The sequence below is a fragment of the Pan paniscus genome, chromosome 23, assembly GCF_029289425.2.
Source record: "Pan paniscus chromosome 23, NHGRI_mPanPan1-v2.0_pri, whole genome shotgun sequence".
Taxonomy (NCBI): domain Eukaryota; kingdom Metazoa; phylum Chordata; class Mammalia; order Primates; family Hominidae; genus Pan; species Pan paniscus.
The window spans coordinates 31,101,440-31,113,481 of record NC_085927.1 but is presented as its reverse complement, the minus strand read 5'-3'; the positions used below and the strand labels follow the sequence as shown (position 1 = coordinate 31,113,481).

At 52.3% G+C, this 12,042-nt stretch overlaps 1 protein-coding gene across 2 annotated transcripts in view; it reads right to left on the bottom strand.

Moving 5' to 3' along the window:
- UBE2L3 (ubiquitin conjugating enzyme E2 L3) overlaps window positions 1-798 on the bottom strand; it is a 56,564-nt gene extending 55,766 nt beyond the window's left edge. The window contains exon 1 of one of the 2 annotated variants that reach the window (XM_003807746.4): window positions 613-798. In XM_003807746.4, the coding sequence (XP_003807794.1) occupies window positions 613-639 (27 nt within the window). In that variant the 5' untranslated portion in view covers window positions 640-798. The remainder of the gene's footprint in view (window positions 1-612) is intronic. The other variant, XM_034948809.3, reaches the window with a different exon arrangement.
- Window positions 799-12,042: the final 11,244 nt, after the last annotated feature.

Below are 12,042 nucleotides of genomic sequence, written 5' to 3'. Positions count from 1 at the left end.
TGGAGTTGGAACTTACCCGCTGTGTGACTCTGCAGTCACAAGGCGACAGTTTGCTAGGACCCAGCGCAATTCCAAACGACCCACCAACAAACTGACCTAACTTTGGCCGCCTGGCCTCCTTCTCTCTTTCCTAGCCCGAACCTCCCAGACTCCCGAGCTGCGGCCGGGCCAAGCGGAGCTGCAAGCCCGGCGCGCTGCGGCCCAGGGCGGGGCGGTTCCGCGGCGCGGGCTCCGGGCAGGGGCTCCGGCGCTCGGGCCTTCCCCGAAGGCGCCCGGTTTGGAGCCTCCCAACCGGGCTCTCACATGAACGACGCCCTCGGATCGGAGCGCGGCCTCCGCGACAGGGGGACGCGGCCAAGAGAGTGGCGTGAACGCCCCGGGCCGGGCTGAGGGGCCGACAGCGGCTCCCAGCGCGGCCTTGCGCTCCCGCCCAGGCTGCGGCCTAGGCCAGCCCCGTTAGCACCTTGAGCCTGCGCGCGGCCCAGGGAACCGACGAGGCCGTGTAGGGCAGGGAGCCAGACGGCAGCGCCCTGAGAAGCCGCCGGCTGCCTCGGGGATCCGGAGCCTGGGACGCCGCCCCACGCCCGGCCGCTGCCAGAGAATGGCTTTTACCTTCATCAGCCTCCTGCTGGCCGCCATCTTGGATTTGGTGCTGCTCCTTCCCCAGAATGCATCGCGGCCGGCCGGGCGGCTGGAGCCCCCGCACTTCCTGGAGCGGGGGAGGGGCCGCGGGGCGGGGCACAGGAGCAGAGCGGAGCACCTACTGTGTGCTTCCCACTGTGCTGGGGGCCGCGTGGAGGAACGCAAGTGAACCGCACAGACTGGGCCTCAGCGTTTACGGATCGTCCAATCAGATGGCAGTTACAACCAGTGCCTGGCACATAGTAGGAGCATAATAAATATTGATTGCATAAAATAGTTGACCAGGCACGGGGGCTCACGCCTGTAATCCCAGCACTTTGGGAGACTGAGGCGGGTGGATCACGAGGTCAGGAGTTCGAGACCAGCCTGGCCAACGTGGTGAAACCCGGTCTCTACTAAAAATGCAAAAAATTAGCCAGGCGTGGTGGCGGGCGCCTGTAATCTCTGCTACTCAGGAGGCTGAGGCAGGAGAATCGCTTGAACCCGGGAGGCAGAGGTTGCAGTGAGCCGAGATCTTGCCACTACACTCCAGCCTGGGTGACAGAGGAAGACTCCGTCTTGGGGGAAAAAAAAAGTTGAATAACCAAGGTTATTTCACACTGCCAAGCTCTGTGAAGAAAACTGGGTAATAGGAAAGTGACTGTGGGGACATACTTTGAGAGGTCAAGGAAGCCAAATTGAGGAAATGGCCCTACTAAGTGCCAGACCTCTCTCTAGTGCTTTATTTTCTTTAATCCTTGAAACCATCCTCTGGGATACGTTAGCATTAACATCCTCATTTCACAATAAACAGAAGCACAGAAGAAGCCAGTGACTTGCCCAAGGTCACACGGCCAGCTAGGAGCAGAGCCAGGCTCCTGTCACAGGTGGGCTGCTGGCTCCAAAGCCAACGCTGGGACCTGGAAAATGGGAAGGAACAGCTGGGAGGACTGGAGGAGAATGTTTCAAGCAGAGGAAGCAGCACTGGCAAAGACCATGAGGCTGTCTCAGTGTCCAGAATGGAGTAAAAGGATTATAGGGTGGGAGGGAGGCAGGGGACAGACCATGGAGGGTCTTGTAGAAAGGGGAGGAGTTGGTTTCTATTCCATGTGCTGTGAGAGGTCTTTGATAGATATGAGTATTGACCCCATGGTCAGATGATTTTTTTTTTTTTTTTTTTGAGACAGAGTCTTGATCTGTCACCCAGGCTGGAGTACAGTGGCACGATAACAGCTCACTGCCGCCTCGACCTCCTAGGCTCAAGGGATCCTCCTGCTTCGCCTCCCAATTAACTGGGACTACAGGCACGTTCCACCACACCCTGCTAAGTTTTTATTATTTTTTGTAGAAATGAAGTCTCACTGTCTTGCCCAGGCTGGTCTCAAACTCCTGAGCTCAAGCAGTCCTCCCGCCGCAACCTCCCAAAGTGGTGGGATTACAGGCATGAGCCACCACACCTGGGCTGAGACGCATGTTTTAAAGAGTACTTTGGGGCTCAGCGCAGTGGCTGACGCCTGTAATCCCAGCACTTTGGGAGGCTGAGGGGGGTGGATCACTTGAGGTCAGGAGTTTAAGACCAGCCTGACCAACATGGTGAAACTCCGTCTCTACTAAAAATACAAAAATTAGCCAGGTGTGGTGGTGGTGGGCGAACGTAATCCCAGCTACTCTGGATGCTGAGGCAGGAGAATCGCTTGAACCTGGGAGGCAGAGGTTGCAGTGAGCCAAGACCGCGCCACTGCACTCCAGCCTGGGCGACAGAGTGAGACTCCATTTAAAAAAAAAAAAAAAAAAAAAAAAAGGAGTACTCTGGTTGGAAAATGGGGAATGGAGGTGAGTAAGAGGATAAGAAGGGGAGCAGGGGCCACTTGGAAACCGGTTGCAATCATTCAGGCAAAGAGGTGACAGTGGTTTGGACCTCAGGTAGCAATGCAGAGAGAAGAACATAGCTTCAGAATATACTCAGACCTTCTTAAGGAGTTTTACTCTTTTTTTTTTTTTTTTTTTTTTGAGACACAGTTTCACTCTGTCACCCAGGGTGGAGTGCAAAATGGCATGATCTCAGCTCACTGTAACCTCTGCCTCCCGGGTTCAAGTGATTCTCCTGCCTCCGCCTCCTGAGTAGCATAGATTACAGGCACCTGCCACCATGCCCAGCTAATTTTTGTATTTTTAGTAGAGACAGGGTTTTAGCATTTTTGGCCAGGATGGTCTTGAACTCCTGACCTCAAGTGATCCACCCACCTTGGCCTCCCAAAGTGCTGGGATTATAGGTGTGAGTCACTGGGCCTGGACATTTTTCTCCATTTCTAAGAACAGTGGGTTTCTCCTGAAAGGAGAGAAGGAAAGGGAACTGGAAATAATATATCCTGGGGCCGGGTGCGGTGGCTCACACCTGTAATCCCAGCACTTTGGGAGGCCGAGGTGGGCGGATCACGAGGTCAGGAGATCGAGACCATCCTGGCTAACACCGTGAAACCCCATCTCTACTAAAAATACAAAAAATTAGCCCGGCGTGGTGGTGGGAGCCTGTAGTCCCACCTACTCGGGAGGCTGAGGCAGGAGAATGGCGTGAACCCAGGAGGCAGAGCTTGCAGTGAGCGGAGATCGCGCCACAGCACTCCAGCCTGGGTAACACAGCAAGACTCCGTCTCAAATATATATATATATAGATATATATATCCTGGAATAAGGCTGGCCTCACACTCATCTTGGGAGCCCAGGCTTGACACAGTAAAGGAGGGAGAAACTAGATGACGAGCCTCATGTGATCAGCGATTCTGCCTGCCTTTTACCTCCCCCAAGGCCAGTACACTGGGTGTTAAATACACATTCAGCGTATGTATGAGGGACCCCATCAGATCTCTAGGGTCATGGTGGGACTTAGAAGTCTGGGACTGACTCTGGGGTCTACTGTGAGCACAGAACCTGCCCTTACTGGGCCCAGGACAAAGAAAAAACATAGCTATATTGGGAACTGCTTTCCTCTGTGGAGAATTACGGAGGAAAGGGATGCTTACGCTGAGAAATTCCAAGCCAGTTGAGGAAGCACAATTCATACCTTTGACCCGGATGTGCTAAGCTGAGAATACAGAGTGGGATCATCAGAGGCTCAGTGTCAAGGACTAGCCTTTGCCATGGCATCTTCTTACATCCTCACCGCTGCCTGCAAGATGACTCCCTTGCACTTTGCAGGTGGGGGGTCAAGCCGCTGAGCTACAAAGTGCTTTTACTAAACAAGCACTCAGGAAACGTACCCAGTCCCAGTGGAAGGGCTGCCTGGCCTTTGGGGCCCCTCTCCTGCTCTAAAACCTTCATTGCTCCCTCTAGCAGGCCTGGCTTCTAGTCATACCCGATCCCCTCCACTCAGCCAAACCTTGTTCATACAGACCTATCCTTTCTGTGCCATCTCCCCAAGCCTCCCATCAGAAGTAACCTTGTGGTGACTCATGCCTGTAATCCTAGCCTTTGGGGAGGCCAAGGCAGGAGGATTGCTTGAGCCCAAGAGTTTGAGACCATCCTGGGCAACATAGGGAGACCCCGTCTCAACAAAAAATAAAAAAAGAATTAGCCAGGTGTGATGGCCAAGTAATTCTAGCTACTTGGGAGGCTGAAGTGAGAGGATCACTTGGGCCTGGGAGATTGACACTACAGTGAGCCGTGATCGTGCTACTGCACTCAAGCCTGTGTGAAAGAGTGAGACCGTGTCTCAAAAAAAAAAAAAAAAAAAGAAAGAAAGAAAGGAAAAGAAAAAAAGAAGTAGACTTTTTTGGCTGGGTACAGTCTCACACCTATAATCCCAGCACTTTAGGAGGCTGAGGCGGGAGAATTACTTGAGGCCCGGAGTTCAAGACCAGCCTGGGCAACATAGAAAGACCACCATATCCACAAAAATAAATAGGCCAGGTGCAGTGGCTCACACCTGTAATCCCAGCACTTTGGGAAGCTGAGGCAGGCGGATCACAAGGTCAGGAGTTCGAGACCAGCCTGGCCAACATAGTGAAACGCCGTCTCTACTAAAAATACAAAAATTAGCTGGGTGTGGTGGAGGGCGCCTATAGTCCCAGCTACTTGGGAGGCTGAGGCGGGAGAATCGCTCGAACCCGGGAGGTGGAGGTTGCAGTGAGCCGAGATCACGCCATTGCACTCCAACCTGGGTGTCAGAGTGAGAGTCCATCTCAAAATAAAATAAATAATTAATAATTTTTTTTTTTTTGAGACGGAGTCTCGCTCTTCGCCCAGGCTGGAGTGCTGTGGCGCGATCTCCGCTCACTGCAACCTCCGCCTCCCGGGTTCACGCCATTCTCCTGCCTCAGCCTCCTGAGTGGCTGGGACTACAGGAGCCCGCCACCACGCCCGGCTAATTTTTTTTTTTTTTTTTTTTTTGGTATTTTTAGTAGAGATGGGGTTTCACTGTGTTAGGCAAGATGGTCTCGATCTCCTGACCTCGTGATCCACCCGCCTTCGCCTCCCAAAGTGCTGGGATTATAGGCGTGACCCACCACACCCGGCCAGTAATAAATTTTTTTTTTTTTTTTTGAGATGGAGTCTTGCCCTGTCGCCCAGGCTGGAGTGCAGTGGCGCAATCTCGGCTCACTGCAACCTCCGCCTCCTGGGTTCGAGCGATTTTCCTGCCCCAGCCTCCCGAGTAGCTGGGATTACACGTGCGCGCCTCTATGCCCAGCTAATTTTTGCATTTTTAGTAGAGATGGGGTTTCACCATGTTGGTCAGGCTGATCTCGAACTTCTGACCTCCTGATCTGCCCGCTTCGGCCTCCCAAAGTGCTGGGATTACAGGCGTGAGCCGCCATGCCTGGCAATAAATTTTTTTGAAAAGAAGTGGCTTCTTCCTTCTCCTGGACTACCAGGCCCTTCTGCTCACATTGACCACATGCTGTTCCTTCCTCCAGTCAGCATGGAGTCCTGGGCACTCACCTATTAGGCCTTGGGCCCAGGTCCAGAAAAAGAGATACACAGGGCCAGGCGCGGTGGTTCACGCCTGTAATCCCAGCACCTTGGGAGGCCGAGACAGGTGGATCACGAGGTCAGGAGATCAAGACCACAGGGAAAGCCCATCTCTACTAAAAATAGAAAAAAAAAAAAAGGCCAGGCGTGGTGACTCACGCCTGTAATCCTAGCACTTTGGGAGGCCGAGGCAGGCAGATCATGAGGTCAGGAGATCGAGACCATCCTGGCTAACATGGTGAAACCCCGTCTCTACTAAAAACACAAAAAATTAGCTGGGCGTGGTGGTGGGTGCTTGTGGTCCCAGCTACTCGGGAGGCTGAGGCAGGAGAATGGCGTGAACCCGGGAGGCGGAGTTTGCAGTGAGCGGAGATTGTGCCACTGCACTCTAGCCTGGGAGACAGAGCGAGACTCCGTCTCAAAAAAAAAAAAAGAAAAAAAGAAAAAATTAGCCGGGCGCAGTGGTGGGCCCCTGTAGTACCAGTACTCAGGAGACTGAGGCAGGAGAATGGCGTGAACCCGGGAGGTGGAGCTTGCAGTGAGCCGAGATCGCACCACTGCATTCCAGCCTGGGCAACAGAGCGAGACTCCGTCTCAAAAAAAAAAAAAAAAAAAAAAAGAGGTACACAGGCACCACCTGCCCCCAAGGAGCTCACAGCATCTTGAAGAGGCACCAAGGAAAACACCAGAGGGTGTTGAGGGTTTGATGAGGTGTGGGGGCTCAGAGGAGGGGCCTCGCAGAAGCTGGGGGAGGAACCAGGGATGGAAGGAGTTCCCCAGTAGGCAAGAGGACAAGGGAAAGAAAGTGCCTTTGCTGGGGCAGGAAATGGGCACTGGACACTTATACCCTTCATTGGCACCATAGAGCAGTGCTAACATGTTCTATTTGATAGGAGAGAAAACTGTGGCCCTGGGAGAAGTGGCCCATCACGGGGCTAGGAAGCTGGGTACCAGGAATTGGACCTCATCTAGAGCATGCAGGTGAGGCTTTGCCTCAACCTCCCTCTGACTACCTGAAGCCTCATCTCCCACATCCCTCGCTTCCCACAATCAGTGCTGTGCCACATCACACCCCCCACTGTGCCCAGGCTGTTCCCTCTGCCTGTGGTGCCTTTGCCATTCCCTCCCACTACACTCCCCATGTCCATTGTGGCAGGGACTCAATTTATCATTCTCCCTTAGGTAAGCTGACGGTAAGATGCATGCTGGACCCCTTTGATTTTTTTTTTTTTTTTTTTTTTTTGAGATAGGGTCTGGCTCTGTCACCCAGGCTGGAGTATAGTGGTGTGATCATGGCTCAGTGCAGCCTCAACCTCCTGTACTCAAGTTATCCTCCCACTTCAGACTCTCAAGCAGCTAGAACTACAGGTGCACACCTCCATGCCTGGCTAATTTTTGGAAAAAAAAATTTATAGAGACAGTTTGTCTCTATATTACCCAGGCTGGTCTGTAACTCATGGACTCAAGAGATTCTCCCACCTCAGCCTCCCAAAGTACTGGGATTACAGGTGTTAGCCACCTAGCCTGGACCCTTTTGAGTGCAAAGGCAGCACCCAGCATCTCTGTGACTCCCCCAACAGCCCGCTGGGTCAGAACTGCTATCAACCCCATTTACAGAGGAAAAAACTGAGGCTCAAGCTGTTCCTCAGCTTCTCAGTCATCTGGCTGGTCAGAGGCTCAAGCCCAAGTCTGTTCTTGGACTGTGAGGGCCAGACCAAGTCCTGAGGGGGCTTAGATAACCTAAAGGACTCCCTCTTTCTTTCCTTTCTCCCTCCCACCTTCCTTCCTTTGTATCCTCCGTCTTCTCTCTTTTCCTTCCTTCTCCTTTCCACCTTCCTTCTACTTCATTCTCTGTGCTTAGTGAATGAAGAAATTAACACATCACTTGGCCCTTGTCATCCCCTGGCTAGATTGGATGCTTAACAAACATTTGATGAAGGACTGTCCTCTGACCTAGAGCTATGGCCAAATGACAGAACAAATGGTCATTGCTACTCGTGCCTTTGGGAAGTGGGCAAAGCCTCAAGTTTCAGGCTGCAGAGGAAGGAGGGTGATTGAAATAGATCCAGCCTGGGAGCGGTGGCTCATGCCTGTAATCTCAGCACTTTGGGAGGCTGAGGTGGGCAGATCACCTGAGGTCAGGAGTTTGAGACCAGCCTGGCCAACGTGGTGAAACCTCGTCTCTGCTAAAAATACAAAAATTAGCCAGGCGTGGTGGCATGCGCCTGTAATCCCAGCTACTTGGGAGGCTGAGGCAGAAGAATCGCTTGAATCCAGGAGACAGAAGTTACAGTGAGCCAAGATTGCGCCACTGCATTCCAGCCTGGATGAGCCAAGATTGCGCCACTGCACTCCAGCCTGGATGATAGAACGAGACTCCATCTCAAAAAAAAAAAAAAAAAAAAAATAGATCTAAAGGGAAGAGAAATGGAGATGCTACAAGACAGAAGATACGTCTGTCCTGGCAGCAGTGTGGAGCTGGGAAACAGAGACGCTGACAGCAGCAATGGGGATCTCAGGAAGCAGTGCCTGCTTGTTCAAAGGCTCAGGGATTACAGTAACACTCAGGCTGCCAGAGCCAGAGGGCAAGACCCTGCAAGCACCAGTTCAGAGCCCAGACTCAGGTCACACAGACCTGCACATAAGTCCCTGTGTGACCCTGGACAGTTTCCTTCTCTGGAGAGGAGAGTGCCAGGCTCCCTGGCTATGGGGAGGATTCAACGATGAGGCTTGTAAAGTGCAGATGGGAAGGGGCTGAACCACTCGCTGCAGAGGCACATGAGCTGGGGAGCTGGGCCAGGGCCACCAGGGCAGGAAGCCAGCCCAGTAGGCTGTGGGGCCCCAGCCAGAGAGCTAGAAGCTCGCACAATACTGCCCTCCTGGCCCAGGAAGATGTGGACCAGCCAGGCAGGCTGCAGGGCCCAGGAAGAGCAGCACGGTCCCTCTCCAGGTATCCAGCCCCATCCAGTGCTGGGGGATGGAAGGAACTCCACTGGAACTCAGCTGGTTAGGGTCTGGCCAGGTGACCCTCCCTCTCTGAGCTCCAGTCCTCCCTGCACCCTCAAACGAGGGTCATGATAGGACGGGAAAATATCAGTGCAAGAAGGGATATGCGTGCCCTGAGGGTGGTGGGCATGGGTGAGGGCTGGTACAGATAGCCAGAGTGCAGGAGGCTGGGGGTTTGCAGCTCCAGTTCCCACTGCCTGAAATCGCCTCCCAGCTCCTCTGGCAGCCCTCACTCCCTCTCCTTCAGCTCTCAGCTCTTGTGTTTCCTCCTTGCCTCATCCAGGAAGCCTGCTCTGATGTGGCTCTTCTCCCCATGAGCACCACATTCCTCACCCAGAGCACTCGCCCAAGCGCCAATGTTACTACATTCCATTGTTATTTGTATTTAACCTTTGCATTCTCCCCCAAACTGAGCCCTGAGGAACCCAGTTTGAAAACCATTCATGTAATCCATCACTTTCATTTATTGTTTGTTTATTTATTTATTTTGCGACAGAGTCTTGCTCTGTCACCCAGGCTGGAGTGCAGTGGCACAACCTCAGCTCACTGTAACCTCCACTTCCTAGGTTAAAGCAATTCTCCTGCCTCAGCCTCCCGAGTAGCTGGGATTACAGGCACCTGCCACCACGCCCGGCTAATTTTTGTGTTTTTTAGTAGAGATGGGGTTTCACCATGTTAGCCAGGCTGGTCTCAATCTCCTGATCTCAAGTGATCCACCCACCTTGGCCTCCCAAACTGCTGAGATTAGAGGCGTGGGCCACCATGTCCAGCTTCACTTTTATTTCATAGGTGAGAAAGCTGGACCGGGAGAGGGTAGGAGCTTGGTGAGCCCATGCTGCGACATCTGCCTCCCAGTCTGCAGCTCATTCTCATAGATCATGGACTGTCAATTCCCTAAGGACAGCAGCCACATCTGGCCTGTCTGCCTCTGTCTTCTTCAGTCCTGTATTTACTGAGCACCTATCATGTGGCAGGCACTGTTCTAGACATGGAGGAGACAGCAAAGAACAGACAGAAAACACATAGAAACAAAAATAAAAAATATGCGGCTGGGTGTGGTGGCTCATGCCTGTAATCCCAGCCCTCTGGGAGGCTGAGGTGGGAGGATCACTCGAGATTAAGAGTTTGAGACCAGCCCAGGCAACATAGGGAGACCCTGTCTCTACAAAAAAAAAAATTAAGTGTTTTTTTTTTGTTTTTTTTTTTCGAGACAGAGTCTCACTTTGTCGCCAGGCTGGAGTGCAGTGGTGCTATCTCAGCTCACTGCAAGCTCTGCCTCCCGGGTTCACGCCATTCTCCTCCCTCAGCCTCCCAAGTAGGTGGGACTACAGGCGCCCGCCACCACGCCTGGCTATTTTTTGTATTTTTAGTAGAGATGGGGTTTCACCGTGTTAGCCAGGATGGTCTCGATCTCCTGACCTCGTGATCCTCCTGCCTCGGCCTCCCAAAGTGCTGGGATTACAGGCGTAAGCCATCGCGCCCGGCCAAAAATTAAGTTTTTAATAAATAAAAATAAAGGATATGGAATGAAAAGCTGGGAGAGCTACTGTAGCAATGGGGGATGGGAAGCTTAAACCCTCCTGCAGGCTCTCAGGATGGAGCCCATTCCCCTCCTCAAGGCCAGGCAGGCTCTACAAAGCTTGGGGCTTTGGTAGCTGAACAGAAATGGAGCCAGGCCATGCCCGCAGGAGAAGGATGTGAACCAGGTTGCCCAGGAACCCAGACTCCATGGCCCAAAAGTCATAGACTGGGGTTGTAGAGAGAGGGAAAGTGGAATACAGAGCTGGCGATGTGGAGCCAACTGAGATGTAAGGGGGACATATCGCCTTCTCTCCGGGTCGGGGAAGCCATTACGTACTGGGATGGGGTATGTGTGTGTCGTGTGTGTGTGAGCACACAATGGGCAAGAGGTCCTCTAACCCAGGGGTTCTCAAACTTGTTTCAAGGAGCATAACACTTTATTAAACCAAAACCCTTCTTCGAATCTGATAAATGACACTTAAGAGTAGATCTGCCGGCCGGGTGCTGTGGCTCACACCTGTAATCCCAGCACTTTGGAAGGCCGAAGAGGGTGGATCACGAGGTCAGGAGATCGAGACCATCTTGGCTGGCACGGTGAAACCCCATCTCTACTAAAAATACAAAAATTAGCCGGGCTCGGTGGCGGGCGCCTGTAGTCCCAGCTACTCGGGAGGCTGAGGCAGGAGAATGGCATAAACCCGTGAGGCGGAGGTTGCAGTGAGCCGAGATTGCACCACTGCACTCCAGCCTGGGTGACAGAGCCAGACTCCGTCTCAAAAAAAAAAGAGTAGATCTGCCCATTGAAGCAAGTAGGGGCAGTGTCTCTCCCCATCCGCTTCCTGCATACCTCCTCCCAACAGGCCTATGGTATTTCTGTTTTATTTATTTTTATTTATTATTATTGTTTTTATTTTGGGGGGTTGGGTTTTTTGTTTTTTTGGTTGTTTGAAACAGGGTCTGGCTCTTTCGTCCAGGTAGAAGTGGAGTGGCACAATCTCAGTCCACTGTAACCTCTGCCTCCCAGGCTCAAGGTATCCTTCCATCTCAGCCTCCCAAATAGCTGGGACTACAGGCGTGCACCACCATGCCAGGCTAAATTTTGTAATTTTTTTATAGAGATCCAGCCTTGCCATGTTGTCTAGGCTGGTCTTGAACTCCTGAGCTCAAGTGATCTGCCCGTCTCAGCCTCCCATAGTGGTGAGATTACAGGCATGAGCCGTCACATCTGGCCTGTTGTTAATTTTTTTTTCTTTTTTTTTTTTGACTCAAACTCTCGCTCTGTTGCCCAGGCTGGAGTGCAATGGCGTGATCTCAGCTCACTGCAACCTCCACCTCCTGGGTTCAAGCAATTCTCCTGCCTCAGCCTCCCGAGTAGCTGGGATTACAGGCACCTGCCACCATGCCCAGCTAATTTTTGTGTTTTTAGTAGAGACAGGGTTTCACCATATTGGCCAGGCTGGTCTCGAACTCCTGACCTCGTGATCTGCCCACCTCGGCCTCCTTACTGGGATTACAGGCATGAGCCACTGCGCCCAGCCTATTAATTTTTTTATTGGCCAGGTGTGGTGGCTCATGCCTGTAATCTCAGTACTTTGGGAGGCCGAGGCAGGTGGATTGCTCGAGGTCAGGAGTTTAAGACCAGCCTGGGCAACATGGTAAGACCCTATCTCTACAAAAAAAAAAAAAGAGAAAAAAAAAAAAAAGAAAAAAGAAAAGAAAAATTAGCCGGGCATGGTGGTGCTAGCCTGTAGTCACAGCTACTCGGGAGGCTGAAGTGAGAGGATTGCTTAAGTCCAGGAGGCGAACGTTGCAGTATGCCGAGATCACGCCACTGCACTCCAGCCTGGATGACAGAGCAAGACCCTGTCTCCAAAAAATAAATAATAAAACAATTTTAAAATTTATTTTATTTTACTTTTTTTTAGAGGT